The 16,451-nt window shown below is 36.4% G+C and overlaps 1 protein-coding gene across 2 annotated transcripts in view; it reads left to right on the forward strand.

Moving 5' to 3' along the window:
* PDE3B (phosphodiesterase 3B) overlaps window positions 1-16,451 on the forward strand; it is a 173,981-nt gene that overhangs the window by 87,531 nt on the left and 69,999 nt on the right. For both annotated transcript variants that reach the window (XM_047876836.1, XM_047876835.1), the window contains exon 2: window positions 14,621-14,671. In XM_047876836.1, the coding sequence (XP_047732792.1) occupies window positions 14,621-14,671 (51 nt within the window). The remainder of the gene's footprint in view (window positions 1-14,620; window positions 14,672-16,451) is intronic.

Genomic DNA, 16,451 nt, shown 5'->3' on the forward strand with positions numbered 1-16,451 from the left:
TTTTTATGCCAGTTGCAGCTACTAATGGTAACTCCGTGTGCAGCACTATCAGAAAGTTTGATGTTTGGGAAGATACATTTATTCTACACTGAACAGTTGGCAGTTGCTCTCAGTTTATATAGGATCTCTAGGAGTTAATTGAGGCTTGCTTTTGATCTGCCAGTTTCTTTAGCTGATCCTTGTAACATTCTAATAAAAATTCATGTTAAATAATTCTCCGATGTTTAGTATTTTATACATGGAAAATTAGTGTTTAGTGGTCTCCAACATGCTGAAGTTTTTCTTAAAATGTAGTGTTAACATTTATCTCTAGTTAAAAGTTATTTAAAAAGTCATCTTGCGGGGGCTCCTGGGTGGCTCAATTGGCTGAGCCTCCGACTTCGGCTCAGGTCATGATCTCACGGTTTATGAGTCTGAGCCCCATGTCGGGCTCTGTGCTGACAGCTCAGAGCCTGGAGCTTGCTTCAGATTCTGTGTGTGTGCCTCTCTCTCTGCCCCTAACCCACTTGCATTCTGTCTCTGTTGCTCTCAAAAATAAATAAACATTAAAAAAAAAATTAAAAAAAAGTCCTTTTGCTTATGCAAGTACATTTTGTTGTGCAAATTTAGGATTTACTATGATGATCCTTGGAGATATGTTTTTTTTTATATATAGACTAGAAATTCTATTTTCATTTTCATATCAAGTTGCTATGGGGCTAGTATCTTTGCTTAATTTTAAGCTCGGTTACCATGACAAAACTTATTTACTCAACTAATGTCCAGTAGTGTCAAACAGATATTGCTGGCAACTTGAATAATTTCTATCCCAATAATAAAAATCCCAAATAAAAATAGTAAATTTTCTTTTTAAATGCAAAAAGAATAATTTTGTTACTGTACATTGATTTTCAAATTTCTGTTTTGGTTAATTACAATTTTCTTTAATATCTTTATCTCCTACATTTAACATTCAGTTATAAAATAAAGGCAGATAGGGCCTAGTAAGTATTATCTCTGTTAAAAATTATTAATAATAACAATTACTATTTAAAATTTTATGCCTGTAAAGTTGTTTGACTTCACCCAAGTAACAAGAAAATATTCTTTCTAAAAATTTTTTTTAAATGTTCATTTATTTTTGAGAGAGAGAGCGCACACGTGCATGAGCAGGGAAGGGGTAGAGAGAGAGAGAGGAGGACAGAGGATCCAAAGCTGGCTCAGTGCTGGCAGAAGAGAACCTGATACAGAGCTCGAACTCATGAACTGTGAGATCATGACCTGAGTTGAAGTCGGATGCTTAACCAACTGAGCCACCAAGGTGCCCTGAAAGAAATATTCTTAAATATATCTGTGCTACTTTCCAATATAGTCATTTTTGTATGAAATGTCTTTATACTTTGGAGATGTAGCCATTGGCAGAATCAGAGTTCTCTGTTTCTGATCTTGAATCTTTACCATACTGGCAATGTGCTTGTTCGTATTGAATAATCTATTTTGGATTATTAATTTTTTAAATTAGCTTGCAATTGTTGCTTCCAAGAAGCTTTATTGTTTAAAGAATACTTTTACCGTGGCCTTTAAGTGTTTCTTCTGTTTCAGAGGTCAGATACATTGACTGAGATTAAGAAATAGGAAGTAGAAAATAAAACCAAGAAAAATAAGGTTTAAGTCAGATGTAGAAAGTGGTAAGCAGATTTTTGTTTCTAGATCTACTCTCCTCCACGTTCGTTTGGGGAGATAATCAGATGTGAGTATAGTTGGAAAGATGAGTTGGTAGAGTTATAAAAGGTAATCAGAGAGAGAGAGAGAGGTGTTTGTATTTTCTTTGCAGATGGCTTGTCTCACTTAAAACTAAATAGTTCCTTTTTTTTTTTTTAACTCAAAGGTCTGCCTACAGGTGGATTTTTGTTGTTGTTGAATGAAGTTAGGCACAGAGGTAAGAAAGATAAGGAAAATAACTTAGTTACTCTGATATTTGTTTTCTTTATCTGTAGAATGAAAAGATTGGAATTGTTGAGTTCTAAATTCCCTTTAGCTGAAATATACTCTCAATATTTATAATAGGACAGTAATATGGTACAAATGGCTTTGAAGATTGATTTTATTGTATAATGTGGATGTAATTGTAAGAGAGGAAAATTGATTGGAGGCTGTTAAAAGTCATCCAGGTTTGATATAATAAAAATGTAAAAATATAGTGATGACAGAAAGTCACAAATATCTAGATTGAATTAGATTGATAAGGGGAAGAAGAGAGAGGAATTTTTTAAACGAGTCACTTATTAATCCAACAAGTTATTTAATCTAAGTTTTATTACACATTAAAAAATACTGCTCACCGAATAAATATGAAGGTTGAATGTAATAATGTATATAAAGCTCCCAACAGCGTGCCTAACATAGTGAACATACACGTTTTCATTTTCTTTTGTTGCATACAGTTTGCCAGACCATATGGTTTGCATATGGTGCCTCTCGTCTTTTAAGTAGGTTTTACTTAAGTAGGTTTTATTTTAGTGCAATGACAAATCTGAAGACACTAAAAGACCGATCATTTGTTCTCTTTCAAATGCATGACCCAAACAATATTTAGATATTACCTACATGAATTTCCCACCCTCTGTCCAACTTCAGCCAGAATGGTGGCCCATAGCTGGCATTGATAGTTTTAGTGATCAAAGACAGGGTAGGGTGGGTAGACTGCAGAGCGATAGCAAAGCCTAAAGTTGAGCCTTTGAAGGGGAATTTCTAGTTTTTTCCTAAAAGATTATTCCAGTCCTCTTCAAGTACTCCTTTTGAGGCAGAGATTACAAATTGATGATGAAATATAATCTCTGCCCATGGTAAGATACCATTAGGATTCTCCGTTGTATTATTTGGGAATACAAAGGTTATGTGTCTCTGTAAACACATACATGAGACATAGATACAAAAGGGCCAAAGAGCAGAATTCCCAAGCAAAGGGTCTTCCAGCAGAGATTTTGCATCTCTGCTGTGTTATTTTTAATTTTTTCCTCAATACATATATGTAACTATTTCACCAGTACTGCTTGTGTCTTTGGTTGGCTCATCATTCTTAAGTTTAAACTATAATTTATCTGTCCCTAGGTAAACTTCAAAGGGCAATCAGAAGAGAAATATATGTTGTATTTTCTTTGTTAGAGGGTATGCCTATCTAGGACCAGCTAGTTTCTTTCTTTTACTTGAATGTCTGCAGTTTGTGGATCTTTTAGTTGTGTGAGCTGTCTAGAGTTGATTGAGAGGAAAAAAAGCAACCCAGACTCTTCTGCTTGAGTCATAAGTAGGTGGGAAGAAGTATAGTATAGTGTCTGAGAGCCTGGGCTCTGGCATCTTCATACTTATTGTATGTAGAGATGAGGGTGTCCTTAGATTTGGTTGTAAGACCACCATCTTAGGTTGATATCACCAGAGACCTTCTGATCTCCTGATTTTCTTTCCAGACCCAGAATCAAGTTTGTAGCATATTTTTGTTATTGAGGTGAGGAACCATTTTTCCCCTTTTGATCTTGTTCATAAGCCATGCTTATAATTCTAGAATATTTATTAGGATATCCTTTATGCAATCCTGAATTCAAGTGTTTTAGTAAGGTTTTTTAAGAGTTTTTTATTTCTTTATTTTGAGAGAGAGAGAGAGAGAGAGAGAGAGAGAGAGAGAGAGAATGTGCATGCAAGTGGGGGGGAAGGGCACAGAGACAGAGGGAGAGAGAGAATCCCAAGCAGGCTCTGTGCTGTTAGTGCAGAGCCCAATGCAGGGCTTGATTCCACAACTCTGGGATCGCGACCTGAGCCAAAATCGAGAGTTGGATGCTCAACTGACTGAGCCAGCCAGGTATCCCTGTTTTAGTAAGGTTTTAAAAAATATTAGCTATTATTAGTTTAATCCCCTTATGTGCTTAAATTATACTAAAAATTATATTGTAACTTAAAAGGAAAACATTTTATTTATTCATGGTAGGGGGAAAATAGAAATTATTTTCTTTAAATGTTTACAGTTCCTATTTTTTCAGTTATTTTTACTATATTATCCCCAGAATATATATTCTTTGGTGGGAATGTAGAATCTGTGTCAGGGAGGGAGATAAAATTTTATTCAATCATAGGCCAGAGAAAGCAGCTGAGGCATACACCAAAATATGTATCCAGAAAGGCATAGGAGGTCTGGAAGAGGAGTAGGTAGGTAAAACTTTGAAAACATCTAGAGAGAATAAGAGATTAAGAATACTGGTGGAATAGAAGCTATTACATATTATACTTAGAAAATGGATCTCTGGGGATGCCTAGGTGGCTCAGTTAAGTGTCTGACTCTTGATTTCAGCTCAGGTCATGATCTCATGGTTTGTGAGTTTGAGCCCCATGTCAGGACCTCTCAGGAGCCTGTTTTGGATTCTCTATCTCATTCTCTCTCTGTCCCTCCCCCAATTGCTCTCTCTCAAAAATAAATAAATATTTTTTAAAAATGGTACTCTGTGCTTGAATTTCTTTACCACAGTAATTAGACCATGGTCTGTGGAACGGTTATGTAACTTAAATTTAAAAAAGTTGTCATAGTGCATTTCAGAACATCAAATGATAAAAGCAAAATGGTCTCTCTCCTAAGAGCTAGTGGACAAAAATTTTAAATGTTTATTAGTTTGTCAATAGGACATAGAGATTTAAGTAATCGGTACTTTCACCGATTAAAGCTCTATGTATTTCAAACAGTGCATGACTTCAGTACTTTCGTATTTTGCTTGCTCAACCTATGTTTATCCCGTCCCTTAAAATATCTTTGTTTCAGAGTTTATATTCCTGACAGGGAAAAAAAAGAAAGAAACTTGTATTTTAGGTGCTACTTTATAAAATCTGAATTATCAGTTCAGCTTCAGAAAATCACACCTTATAATACAGTATTATGTAATTTATTTACTTTTGAATTTATTAAGAAAAAGGAAAGGGGAATGAATTTTATTGGGACTCACTTGGCATGTTCATGGACCAGTAAATAAACCGGTATAGCTAGATCAGTGTTCTCAAGAGAGAATTATAGGAGAGGAATTGGAAACAACGGGTAAGCCTCACTCTTTTGAGGGATTTTGCTATTAAGGAGAGCAGAGAAATGAGGCATTGGCTGGCTGTAAGTGATCCTGAGAGAAGGTATTTGTATGTGAGAAATTGCAGCATGTTTGTAGTCTAATCAGAATGATTTTGTAGAGGGAGGAGATGATGTTGTAGGAGAGAGGGTAAGAGTTGCTGGTGAAATATCTTCAAGTGGGCACCTGGTATTGGATCGAGTATGTTTATGGAAAAACTGGCCATTGGGTAGAGCTCAAGAGAGTGCATCTGTAGTAACTGTATGAAACATAGGGAAGATGGGATCAGATATTAGGGTAATTTGATCAAGAAAAACAAGGTGTAGGTAGATACTCTTCATTTTTGGAAAGGTTTAATAAAAGCACGAATAATTATCCTTTTAGCATAGTGGAAAGGGAATGAAATTGGAGGGAGATAAAATTTGAGTACAGATTCTAGCTCTGTGATTTACTAGCCGACGTGAACTTAGTTACAACATCCCTGTATATTCAGGGGTGCGGAAATAGAATTCATGCCAGGGTGGTTCAAATAAAAAGATGTTAATGAAGAATCTACTTTGAGAGAATGAGCAGGGTTAAAAGAATGGACAAGGGATGGTTCATCAGCTAGAGACTAGCAACTATGGAAAGCTGTTACCTGGGGCCGGAGGAACAGGGTGGAAATGGGGTTTTCAGAAGGGAAGACCATCTGGTAAGAGCTGTAGTCATGGGGGGGACACAGTGGTGTGTAGGCAGCAGAAAAGAAATGACTTTGATTTCTCTTTCCTCTAAGACCCCAGTTCCCTGCTGGTGGCTCCCAGCCAAAGCAGAAACCAGCTGCATGGGAGTTCAGCCTCCCCAGGGTCGAGGGAAGGGCAAAGAAGGAATCTGGGAGGCAAATGCCGAAGTATTAGTATGATCACCAAGCCTCAACTTTTCCATATAGAAAATGGGGTTACTTGCAAAAAATTGTTGTGATTTCACATGGCTGCCAAGTGCCTGCCACATTGTTAGGACATAATAGCATTTAGTAAATGATGATAATTCTAAGATGATGTGGCATCGTGGTTAAAAATCCTTGAAACTTTGGAGTTAGAGTTGAATCTAGTTTCTGTCTCTGCCACTTACTAGTCATGTGACTTTGGGCAGGTTACTTAACCTTTCTTAGTCTCTGATGTATCATCTGTAAAATGGGGAAAAAAGGCTTACCACAGAGAATTCTAGTAGAGATTAAAGGAGACAATATGTATTAAGTGCCTAACATAGTGCTGGGATATAGCATATAGTCTAAGTTACCCTGAACATAATCATATTATTTGATTGCTTAGTAGGGGTAGTGAATGAGATTAGTTTCTAATACTAGGCCTCTCACCACCTGCCCTACACACACACACACACACACACACACACACACACACACACCCCTTTTCCTGCTTCTCAGGTTTTCTGACTGGGGCCCTTCTTTGTCATACAGGGGTCAAGGATACTGTCTTTGCACGTTGGACTTAGTACAGTTTTAGTTAGTTTAACGCTTTGGCTATCCATGTATGTTTTTGGCTTATGTTCAGTAAACTCAATCATCACAGAGTTAAATGGGTTCTTTATTGGGTCTGAGTTGGAAAGCATAGATACAGAAAAACTTGGGAATACTGAAATTCAGCCAATTTCATTAGGATAGATTTATACACAAAGCTCAAGTAAAATGTCACTAAGAAATAAAAGAATAAAAGGTATTGTAACAGTTAATTCACAGCTGTACCATAATACTTTTTAAATTTCACATAAGTACAACAGTAATGTAAGTTTGACTTAAGGCACATATATGTTTTTCTTTTTGGCTACATAGGGAACAATGAAATAAAACCTCATTGACGTAATTGACCCTGATAACATCTCCTGGTTGTACTGCTGATGTTTCACTGTGGTGTTGGTGGTTTTGCAGAGTTCTGTAAAGCATGTTGGACTTACAAACATATTCAAACAGAAACTTTTATCAGGATTCAGTTTTTTAACCACAAAGTTGAATTTATATGAAGGCATAGTCTTGGGTTCCTTTTATCAAATCAACTAAAAACATTCTTTAGTAGTATACACCTCATATGTTACTTAAATGCTGTTTTTAAAATTAGTTTTGAACAGATTACTGTAGTATGTGAAAATATATAACAATTTCTGATACTATATTATATTCGAGCTTAGAAGGAAACAGATGAATATAATATTGGAAGCTCCTAAAACAGCACTTAAAATTTCATGCTTTCATTATTAAACAATGTCTTATAGTAGAACCATATTTTGAAAACCTACCATACCCACTGTAACTTCTTTTTTTTTTTTTTTTAATTTTTTTTTCAACGTTTATTTATTTTTGGGACAGAGAGAGACAGAGCATGAACGGGGGAGGGGCAGAGAGAGAGGGAGACACAGAATCGGAAACAGGCTCCAGGCTCTGAGCCATCAGCCCAGAGCCTGACGCGGGGCTCGAACTCACGGACGGCGAGATCGTGACCTGGCTGAAGTCGGACGCTTAACCGACTGCGCCACCCAGGCGCCCCTATAACTTCTTTTTTTACTGTGCTTCAAAATTTAGCTAATTTAAATTACTTATTTTTATATTTAACTTATTTACATGATCTACTTTGGTATTGGTACTAAAGCTTAGTGCCTACAATTTTGCTGACTTGGGAACAACATATATACAGGACATATACTGATACACTGTTTACTTGGGAGTAAGATTTTAAAAGAGCTATATATTACACAGGAGGAATGAATGTTTCTACCAATTCTTCTTAAATTTTAATATCTGTATACTATCCACTGTGTATCCATTATGCATGGTAGGCACCTACTAATTTTAGATAAATGTATAAAATGATTCATATAATTTTTAAAAACTAAAAAATTCCAGTATTTTTATATCCGTGAACATTGTTTACAGTATTGAGGGTATCTCTGTTGCAGCTCACTGATGAGTAAATAGGTTGTGTGTTGTAGATTCATCCTATCTCCAACCAAATTCTTTCTTTTCTCTATTTCTCTTAAATTAGAAAAATCCAAGCAAACCCATAATTGGTGATGGAAGGCAGCAAGTGTTTGTGGCTGTTGGTTTTGAATATTCAACATGGACCCTGCCAATTGTGAAGAGATTTCTCACTGCAGATTATTTTCAGGGTTGTGTCAGTTGCTAAGTTAATGGGCATTATCATACGTAAAAGCTTGAGAAATAGAAGTTCTATGTGACTCATCGAGAAAAACACTTCTATTATATTTACTATTTGTGTTTATATTTTGTTTTTTAATATTTTTATATTTGCCTCATTTTCTTTCTTTTTTTTTTTGCCTCATTTTCCATAGCACACTGAAAAGATGTATACTCTGTGCCCAAAAATTGAGTGCATTTACATTTATGCTATTTCTTTAACATTGAATTATGACCAGCATATGTGTTTTAATCACCAGCTGTTTTCTGTGAATAAAGTAGCGTATAAACTTGCAGTTTTCCTTTTCCTTGCTGTACAGATAACTAATTCTTTTAGAACTTATTCCAACACACATTTTTCAGTTTCTGACAGAGTTCACAAAATAATCATTACATAGGGGAAAATATCATCTTTTGTAGCATGGATTTTCAGTGATAAACACATAAAAATTTGTCTGCGACCCTTCCTCATGTGTATTGCATATACACCAAGAGCTGATTCAGACTTAGCACATGAATGCATTTATCCAGCAATAAAGTAAAATATCTACTGTATGCAAATGTGACAGTAGTTACTTTAAAAAATTTTTTTTCTTAATGTTTGTTTATTTTTGAGAGAGAGACACAGCGTGCAAGTGGAGGAGGGGCAGAGAGAGGGGGAGACAGAATCCAAAGCAGGTTCCAGGCTCTGAGCTGTCATCACAGAGCCCAATGCAGGGCTCAAACCCACGAACTGTCCATGAGATCATGATTTGAGTTGATGTTGGACACTTAACTGACTGAGCCACACAGAGCCCCAGTAGTTACTTTTTTACATTATATGCCTTTTCAATTCTGTGATGTCCCAAGGTGTCACATGGCAAGTATATGTTGGAAATTAATTAATCTGTTCACTCTTCCAGCATAATGTTTATCATCTATGTGGCTGGCTTTACAAATCTCTTGGCAATAGTTTATCTTTTTTTTAATATGCTTTTGCAGTGAGGAGCACAGAATCTGAATGGTGCCTCTATAGTTTTTGTCTCTTCTGTTTTAGGAACAAAAATCTTCAGTTTCATGTAAGAAAGCATTACGTGCTTCTTCTAGAAAAATTCTGTTGGTCTACCGAAAACATTTTTATGTTTTGTTTGTATAGGCCATGAAAGTTTCCACGGCTTCCTGTCATCATTATTTGATAAAGTTTCAAAGTGAAAACCATGCAGAAGAATATAGAGTGAAAGAATTACAAGTCTAAAAAATATAAGCTTTGGGGTGCCTAGGTATCTCAGTCGGTTAAGCATCTGACTTGGACTTAGATCATGATCTTATGGTTTGTGAGTTTGAGCCCTGCATCAGGCTCTCTGCTGTTGGCACAGAGCCTGCTTCAGATGCTGTCTCTCCTTCTCTCTCTGCCCCTCCCTTGCTCACATGTGCTCCCTCTCCCTCCCTCTCTCTCAAAATAAATAACCATTAAAAAAATAATTTTAAAAAATTAGCTTTTATTTTTTTAAAGGTTATTTATTTTGAGAGAGAGAGAGAGAGCACGTGTGCATGCATATGTGTGCTCAGGTGAGAGGCAGAGAGAGAGAGAGAGAGAGAGAGAGAGAGAGAGAATTCCTTGGCAAGCTCCATGCTGTCAGCTAGGCTCCATCCCAGGAACTGTGAGATCATGACCTGAGCCGAAATCAAGGGTTAGATGCTCAACCGACTGAGCCCCCAAAATTAGCTTTTCGATACTCACTATTGTATGCCCTAGTAATATTTTTGTTTTTATGGGTTTGTGTGGTATTCTCACACCCAGAGATTTGTATTGCATTTGCATTGGAGTCTTGTTCTTGATCTAGGCTTAGCATTTATTGAGTTATTTATGTTTGTTTTTATCAACACCTTAATTAAGCTTTAGGAAACCAACTTAGAACCATTTAGTTTTTTGATTGGAGATATAATGCAACAACAATGAAAAGAATGCAGATTTAACAGATGTAAAGAATATTTGAATGACCTAAAAATACTTTAGATAAGATGACTTGTAAAGAATAACACAGACCTAGGGCACCTGCCCAGCTTTGAAAAATATAATAGTTATTAAGATGAAAATGATGAGGGGCACCTGGGTGGTTCAGTTGGTTAAGCCTCTGACTTTGGCTCAGGTCGTGATCTCGTGGCTCGTGAGTTTGAGCCTCATGTTGGGCTCTGTGCTGAGAGCACAGAGCCTGGAGCCTGCTTCTCATGCTCTGTCTTCCTCTCTCTCTGTCCCTCCCCCACTTGCGCTGTGTCTCTGTCTCTTTCTTTCAAAAATAAATAACCTTAAAAAAAGATGATATTTGTGTGGAAATCAGAATTAATCTTATATTTCACAATTCTGAAGTATTTATAAGCTAAATTGATTCCTTTTGCCCTCTAAATATTCCAGACCACTGACAAATGACTAGTGATTCACAAATCATAATCTGATAAATAATAGTGAATACTCCATTACTATTTCCTAGTATTTCCTAAATTTTATCTAAGTCCTAATATTATAGAGACATTGAGCAATGTTTTCATTAAGGGTATTATTACTTTGTATCTGTCTCAATTTATCCTGTATTATTAGTGCTCCTACTGTCCTGGATCATTCCTGTCAAGTATAGACAAGTTCTAGAGCCTACCAGGTTAACAACAACAACAAAATATTATCCCCACATTCTTCTCCAACTGTTGTTCCATTTCATTCTTGCCATTTCCAGTGTGATTTCTCAAGAGTTTTTGCTAGTCACCGTCTTCACTTCTTTACCTATCTAAATTCTTAATTCTTTAATTGAAGCTTAACAAAAACTTGTAAAATTTGCATAAAGTATAGATGAAGAATAACAAACACCATCAATTCTCCTTTACCATTAATTTTGAACATTACCATTAAGTTTGAAGTGCCTTGTACACCACTCCCAGATCTAATTTCCTTCTCTTTTCCCTTAGATACAATCACCATACTGATTTTTTTTTTAATGTTTGTCTATTTTTGAGAGAGAGTGCAAGTGGGGAAGAAGACAGAGAGGGAGACAGAGGATCTGAAGCGGGTTCTGTGCTGACAGCAGAGGGTCTGATGCGGGGCTGGAACTCAGGAACCACTAAGCCCAAGTCAGACATTTAACTAACTGAGCCACCCAGGCTCCCCCATACTGCATTTCTTTATAGTTTCTCATGTATTTATATTCTTAAAAAGCATATTTCAGTATATTTTACATGTGTGAAATTACTACTGTATGTATCCTTCTGTGACTTGTTTTTCTCATTCAATCGTATGTTTCTGGGATTTATTTGTATAGTATGGAGCTGTACTTCATTTATTGTCACCATTGTATTGCATTGTATGAATATACACAAATTTCTCCCGTTATGGACAGACATTTGGGTTGTATCTAGTTTTTTTGCTACTCCAAACAGTGCAGCTATGTGCATTTATATTAAACCATATAGCAAAGTTCAAGCTTTGGAAAGGTTTTTCTCTGAATTTGTTGTGGATTGATGCTTTGGTAAAATACACTAAAAATGTTTTGGCAATGTTTAATTGCTATAAAAAATTATTAAACATGTATCCTAATTTCTTTATTTTACTGTGGACCACACTTGGAACAAGACTGCTCTAATATATACCTAAGGAACTTCTGGATCATACATCTACTACTCATGCAAAAATTTTGTTGTTTTTTTTTCAAAATCACTAATATGCTAGTTCAAATTAAATAGAAGACTATCTACCAGAAGTTTGTGACTTTCATGGTATCTGTTTTCAGTTCTTAACATGCAGGTTTTCAGACAAAAACCTACAAGAGCCGTTAGAATAGAGTAATGTTAGCACCGGCTTCTGAGTAGGCAGCCTGGAACGGTCTCTCAGATTGTAAGCAAGAAGCTAGACTACTTTATTTCAGTATTTCGGAACCTTATTTTCATTATCACTCCCCTAAGGAGCTGTTTTAAACACTGTTTTTCCTCCAGTCATCCCTTCCCCTCTGTGAAATTTCAGTACAGTAGATTGACGGCCTGTTTATATACTGTGGCGTTTGGAGGGCTATACGCCCATTTTATTAGTTTTAAGATGTTTTTTGTTTCCCGGGAACAAATTTTCACCAGCTTGGGAGGGACAGGACAACCAGTAAGAATGCGTGACATGAATACAAATACGGTTCTGGCATTAGAGTACGAACATTGAAAAAGATAGTATTTATTTAATTATACAGGTGAATGAAGTGAGGCGCAAGGAAGACTCACTTAAGAAGCTCTCCTCCTGCAAATGTGCTTGATTTAGCAAGAGATCAGCTTCTACCTAGACTGATGAATTGGGAATATGAGGAATTGGCATGTGGAATAGGCACTGTTGGATGGCATGCTTGTAGAAGAAATGTATAAGTATGGATTGGATGACAGTACACTTGGGCAAGTTTGTAGATTTAGAATGCAAATTAGTGAATTGATGCGTATCTCCTGGGTTATTTTGGATGACCCATCCTGTGGCTCTGGCCTCACACCTATCCATTCTGTACTTTTATTGGTGTACTTAAGAAAACATCAGATTTACAAACAATGAGCGGAATGGTGAATAGGCTAGTTGACATCCTCAATCTCAAAAGAAAACGTTGACAGGCTAAATTAAGGACGGAAGTAAAGTATTGCAGGTTTTTATTGTATAAGAATAGCATGGACAAAATGGAGCCTAGCAGTACCAAGTATAAAAGAAACTCGGGGATTTAAGTTATGCTATTCTTAATGTGAGTGTTTTAGAAAGTTATTAACATCTTAAACTGCATTAATTAAATGTCTGTAGAACCTGGAATGTATCCTGGTCAAATCACAACCTGAAATAATTATATCAGGATTACACTTAGAGCCATATAAAGTACTGCATAAATTTAGTGAACCTACTAATATTCATGATGTGTTTTGCATAGGGTTCTACAATAGCCATTTTGTGGTACTGGCCCATGAATTTTATAAGTGGTCATAGTATGTATGCATTTTCTTTGGGAAGGAACAGGTTTCTTTTCACTGGCAAAGAGATGACCTTCTGCAAGGATGTTGACGAGGACATGGAGATAATGACAGCTGACAATGTTTTGAGTGATTAAGGAGGGGAGAATATTATATACAATAAGGTTCAGCAAGCTATAGCCCATCTATGAAATCGGACAGCCAGGGAGCCTGTTTTTGTGTGGCTCTTGAGCTAAGAATGTTTTTGCATTTTTAAAGGGTTGTAAAACAAAAAAAGATTATGTCATAGTGACCTTAGGTGGCTTGCAAAGCCTAAAATATTTACTATCTATCCCTTTACAGAAGAAAATCTGCCAACTCCTGATAAAATATTGGACCAATGATAGAGTGGATAATACTTTTAAGATCTTTTGCAACCTGGAGACAGAAGACCTAATGACAAAAAACAATACAAATAGTTCAGTATAGGGGCATCTGGCGGGCTCAGTTGGTAGAGTGTGTAACTCTTGATCTCTGGGTTGTGAGTTGGAGCCCCCCTACTGGGGGCTTGAAAAAAAACAATAGTTCAGTATATGGAAATCAGGTGATTGTATTACAAGTTAGGTTTAAATTCAAGACTAGGTTCAAAACTGTGTAGAAAATTGCAATTATAATCTATTTAGGCAAAAGGAGGAGACCTATTTGTTAACTAAATAATCTTAAAAGAAATTTAGGATTAACTATAGGTAGCAGTTATAGCTTGCTAAATAAAGCTAATTTTTTTTCTCCTGGAGTATAGGGACTATTGGAAGGGGAAGCAGCCAGAAAAGTCTGCTGGGAATTAAAAGGACAGGAAAAGATTAGTCTGGGACTAAGAAGTTATCATTGACAGCCTTTAAAGAGACAGGAAAACCATCATAATTATCTGCATATCAAAAGGGTTGAGTGTTGCTTTTTATAATAAAGTGTGATTGGTACTTAATCTAACACCAAGGATAAGCTTTTAAAATGGATTTTGACAGGTGCCTTATTAGTAAGGAAATAGCACCACCCATTGACACTGGTTTAGGATGGTGAGTGATGATCCTTTGAAGACGGTGGGGACAGGGAGAGTTTCTGATGATTTGTCATTTTTCTTGTATTTTTTAGTAAATAGGTGTTATTTTTATTTGTATTTTCCTTTTTATGGTAATAGATATTTTGCTATTTAATATGGCTTATTATAGTGACTTTATTCTGACTATTCTTTTGATTTCTCAATCACAGAGTACATAATTTATGGAATATTCTGTCTAGAGATCATTTTTACTATTACCTTCCCAATTCCCCTCCCAAGCTGTAAGCTATTTTAGGTATCTGTAATTAAAGATGTTCCATTTTATCTTTACATATGTTTGTTTGTTGGATTCTGGTTTGTAACTAAATTTTTTTTTTTTTCCAGATGATTCTTTGGGACTGGGACTTAAAGCAATGGTATAAACCTCATTATCAGGTAAATTTAAATAATATCACTAATAACTAATATCTGTAATGAACTTTTTAAATAATGTTTATTTATTTTTGAGAAGAGAGAGATACAGAGCATGAGCAGGGGAGGGACAGAGAGAGAGAGGGAGACACAGAATCTGAAGCAGGCTCCAGACTCTAAGCTGCCAGCACAGAGCCTGATGTGGGGCTCAAACTCAGGAACAGCGAGATCATGACCTAAACCAAAGTCGGACTCTCAACCAACTGAGCCACCCAGGTGCCCCGGAAACTTTTTTTAGTTGGAAGTATAGTTGACACGTAATGTTAAAGTTTTAGGTGTACTTTAACGAAACTTTTTATTTTTATTTATTTTTATTTTTGAAGGAGAGAGAGACAGAGCGTGAGCAGGGCAGGGGCAGAGAGAGAGGGAGACACAGAATCTGAAGCAGGCTCTGGGCTCTGAGCTGTCAGCATAGAGCATGACGTGGGGCTTGAACTCATGAACTGTGAAATCATGACCGGAACCGAAGTGGGATGCTTAACTGACTGAGTCACCCAGGCACCCCTGTAATGGAACTTTTGACATTTAAAAAATTTTTTTCATAAGATTTTCTTTAACTGAACTAAAATGAATGGAACTTTCATTTAGGTATTAGTTGTTTGTTTGGTTTTTTAATACATTTTAATTGTAAGGAAGAAGAAGAAACCATACTTATATAAGTTTTTAAAATTTTTAATGTTTGTTTATTTTTGAGAGAGAGAGCATGAGCAGGGGAGGGCAGAGAGAGAAAGAGACACAGAATTCGAAGCAGACTCCAGGCTCTGAGCTGTCAGCACAGAGCCTGACGTGGGACTCAAACTTGTGAACCGTGAGATCATGACCTGAGCCAAAGTCAGACACTCCACTGACTGAGCCACCCAGGTGCCCCAAGAGTTATTTTTTAAATGTTACTCATATAACCTGGGCTCAGAATAAACTACTAATTCCATATTAAGGATGAGATTTTCTTTTCTTACTGTGGGCAACTGATTGACAGCAGGGAAAAAAAAAAAGATTTAAGGCCATATATGAGAAAAAAGCAAAAACAAGTGGCATTTTGTTAGGGAAATGAAAACACTCTACTTAGAGTTTTTGATAAACTTCTAATTGAATTATACATACAGAAAAGTACACAGCCTGGGGTACCTAGGTGTCCTGGTCAGTCAAGCATCCTACTCTTCATCTTAGCTCAGGTGTTGATCTAGGGTTGTGCCGTGAGTTCAAGCCCCGAGCTGGACTCTGTGCTGGGCATGAAGTGTACTTAAAAAATATATGTGTATATGTAAAAGAAAAGTGCATAGCTTGATGAAGTTTGACAAAGTAAACATCCCATGTGACTAGGACAAACATCCAGAAGTAGAACTTTACCAGCATTCCAGAAGCCTTACTTATACACCATTAGGGGTTATTTCCTGTATCCCCAAAGATAATGTCTATCTTGACTTTGAGTAGTTAGTTTTGCTTATTGATGAACTTCATATATACAAATAAAATCCTGTAATATATACTTTTTTTCTTAAAAAAAATTTTTTTTAATGTTTATTTATTTTTGAGAGAGAATGTGAGAGCGAGGGAGGGAGGTAGAGGATCTTAAGTAGGCTCCATGCTGACAGAGAGCCTGATGCGGGGCTCGAATTCACAAACTGCGAGATTGTGACCTGAGCTGACGTCAGACACAACTGACTGAGTCACCCAGGTGCCCCAATATGTACTTTTAAACTTTTTTGGTCACTTAAGTAATATATATTCATATCAGAATTGAAAA

The sequence above is a fragment of the Prionailurus viverrinus genome, chromosome D1, assembly GCF_022837055.1.
Source record: "Prionailurus viverrinus isolate Anna chromosome D1, UM_Priviv_1.0, whole genome shotgun sequence".
In the NCBI taxonomy this organism is placed as follows: Eukaryota; Metazoa; Chordata; class Mammalia; order Carnivora; family Felidae; genus Prionailurus; species Prionailurus viverrinus.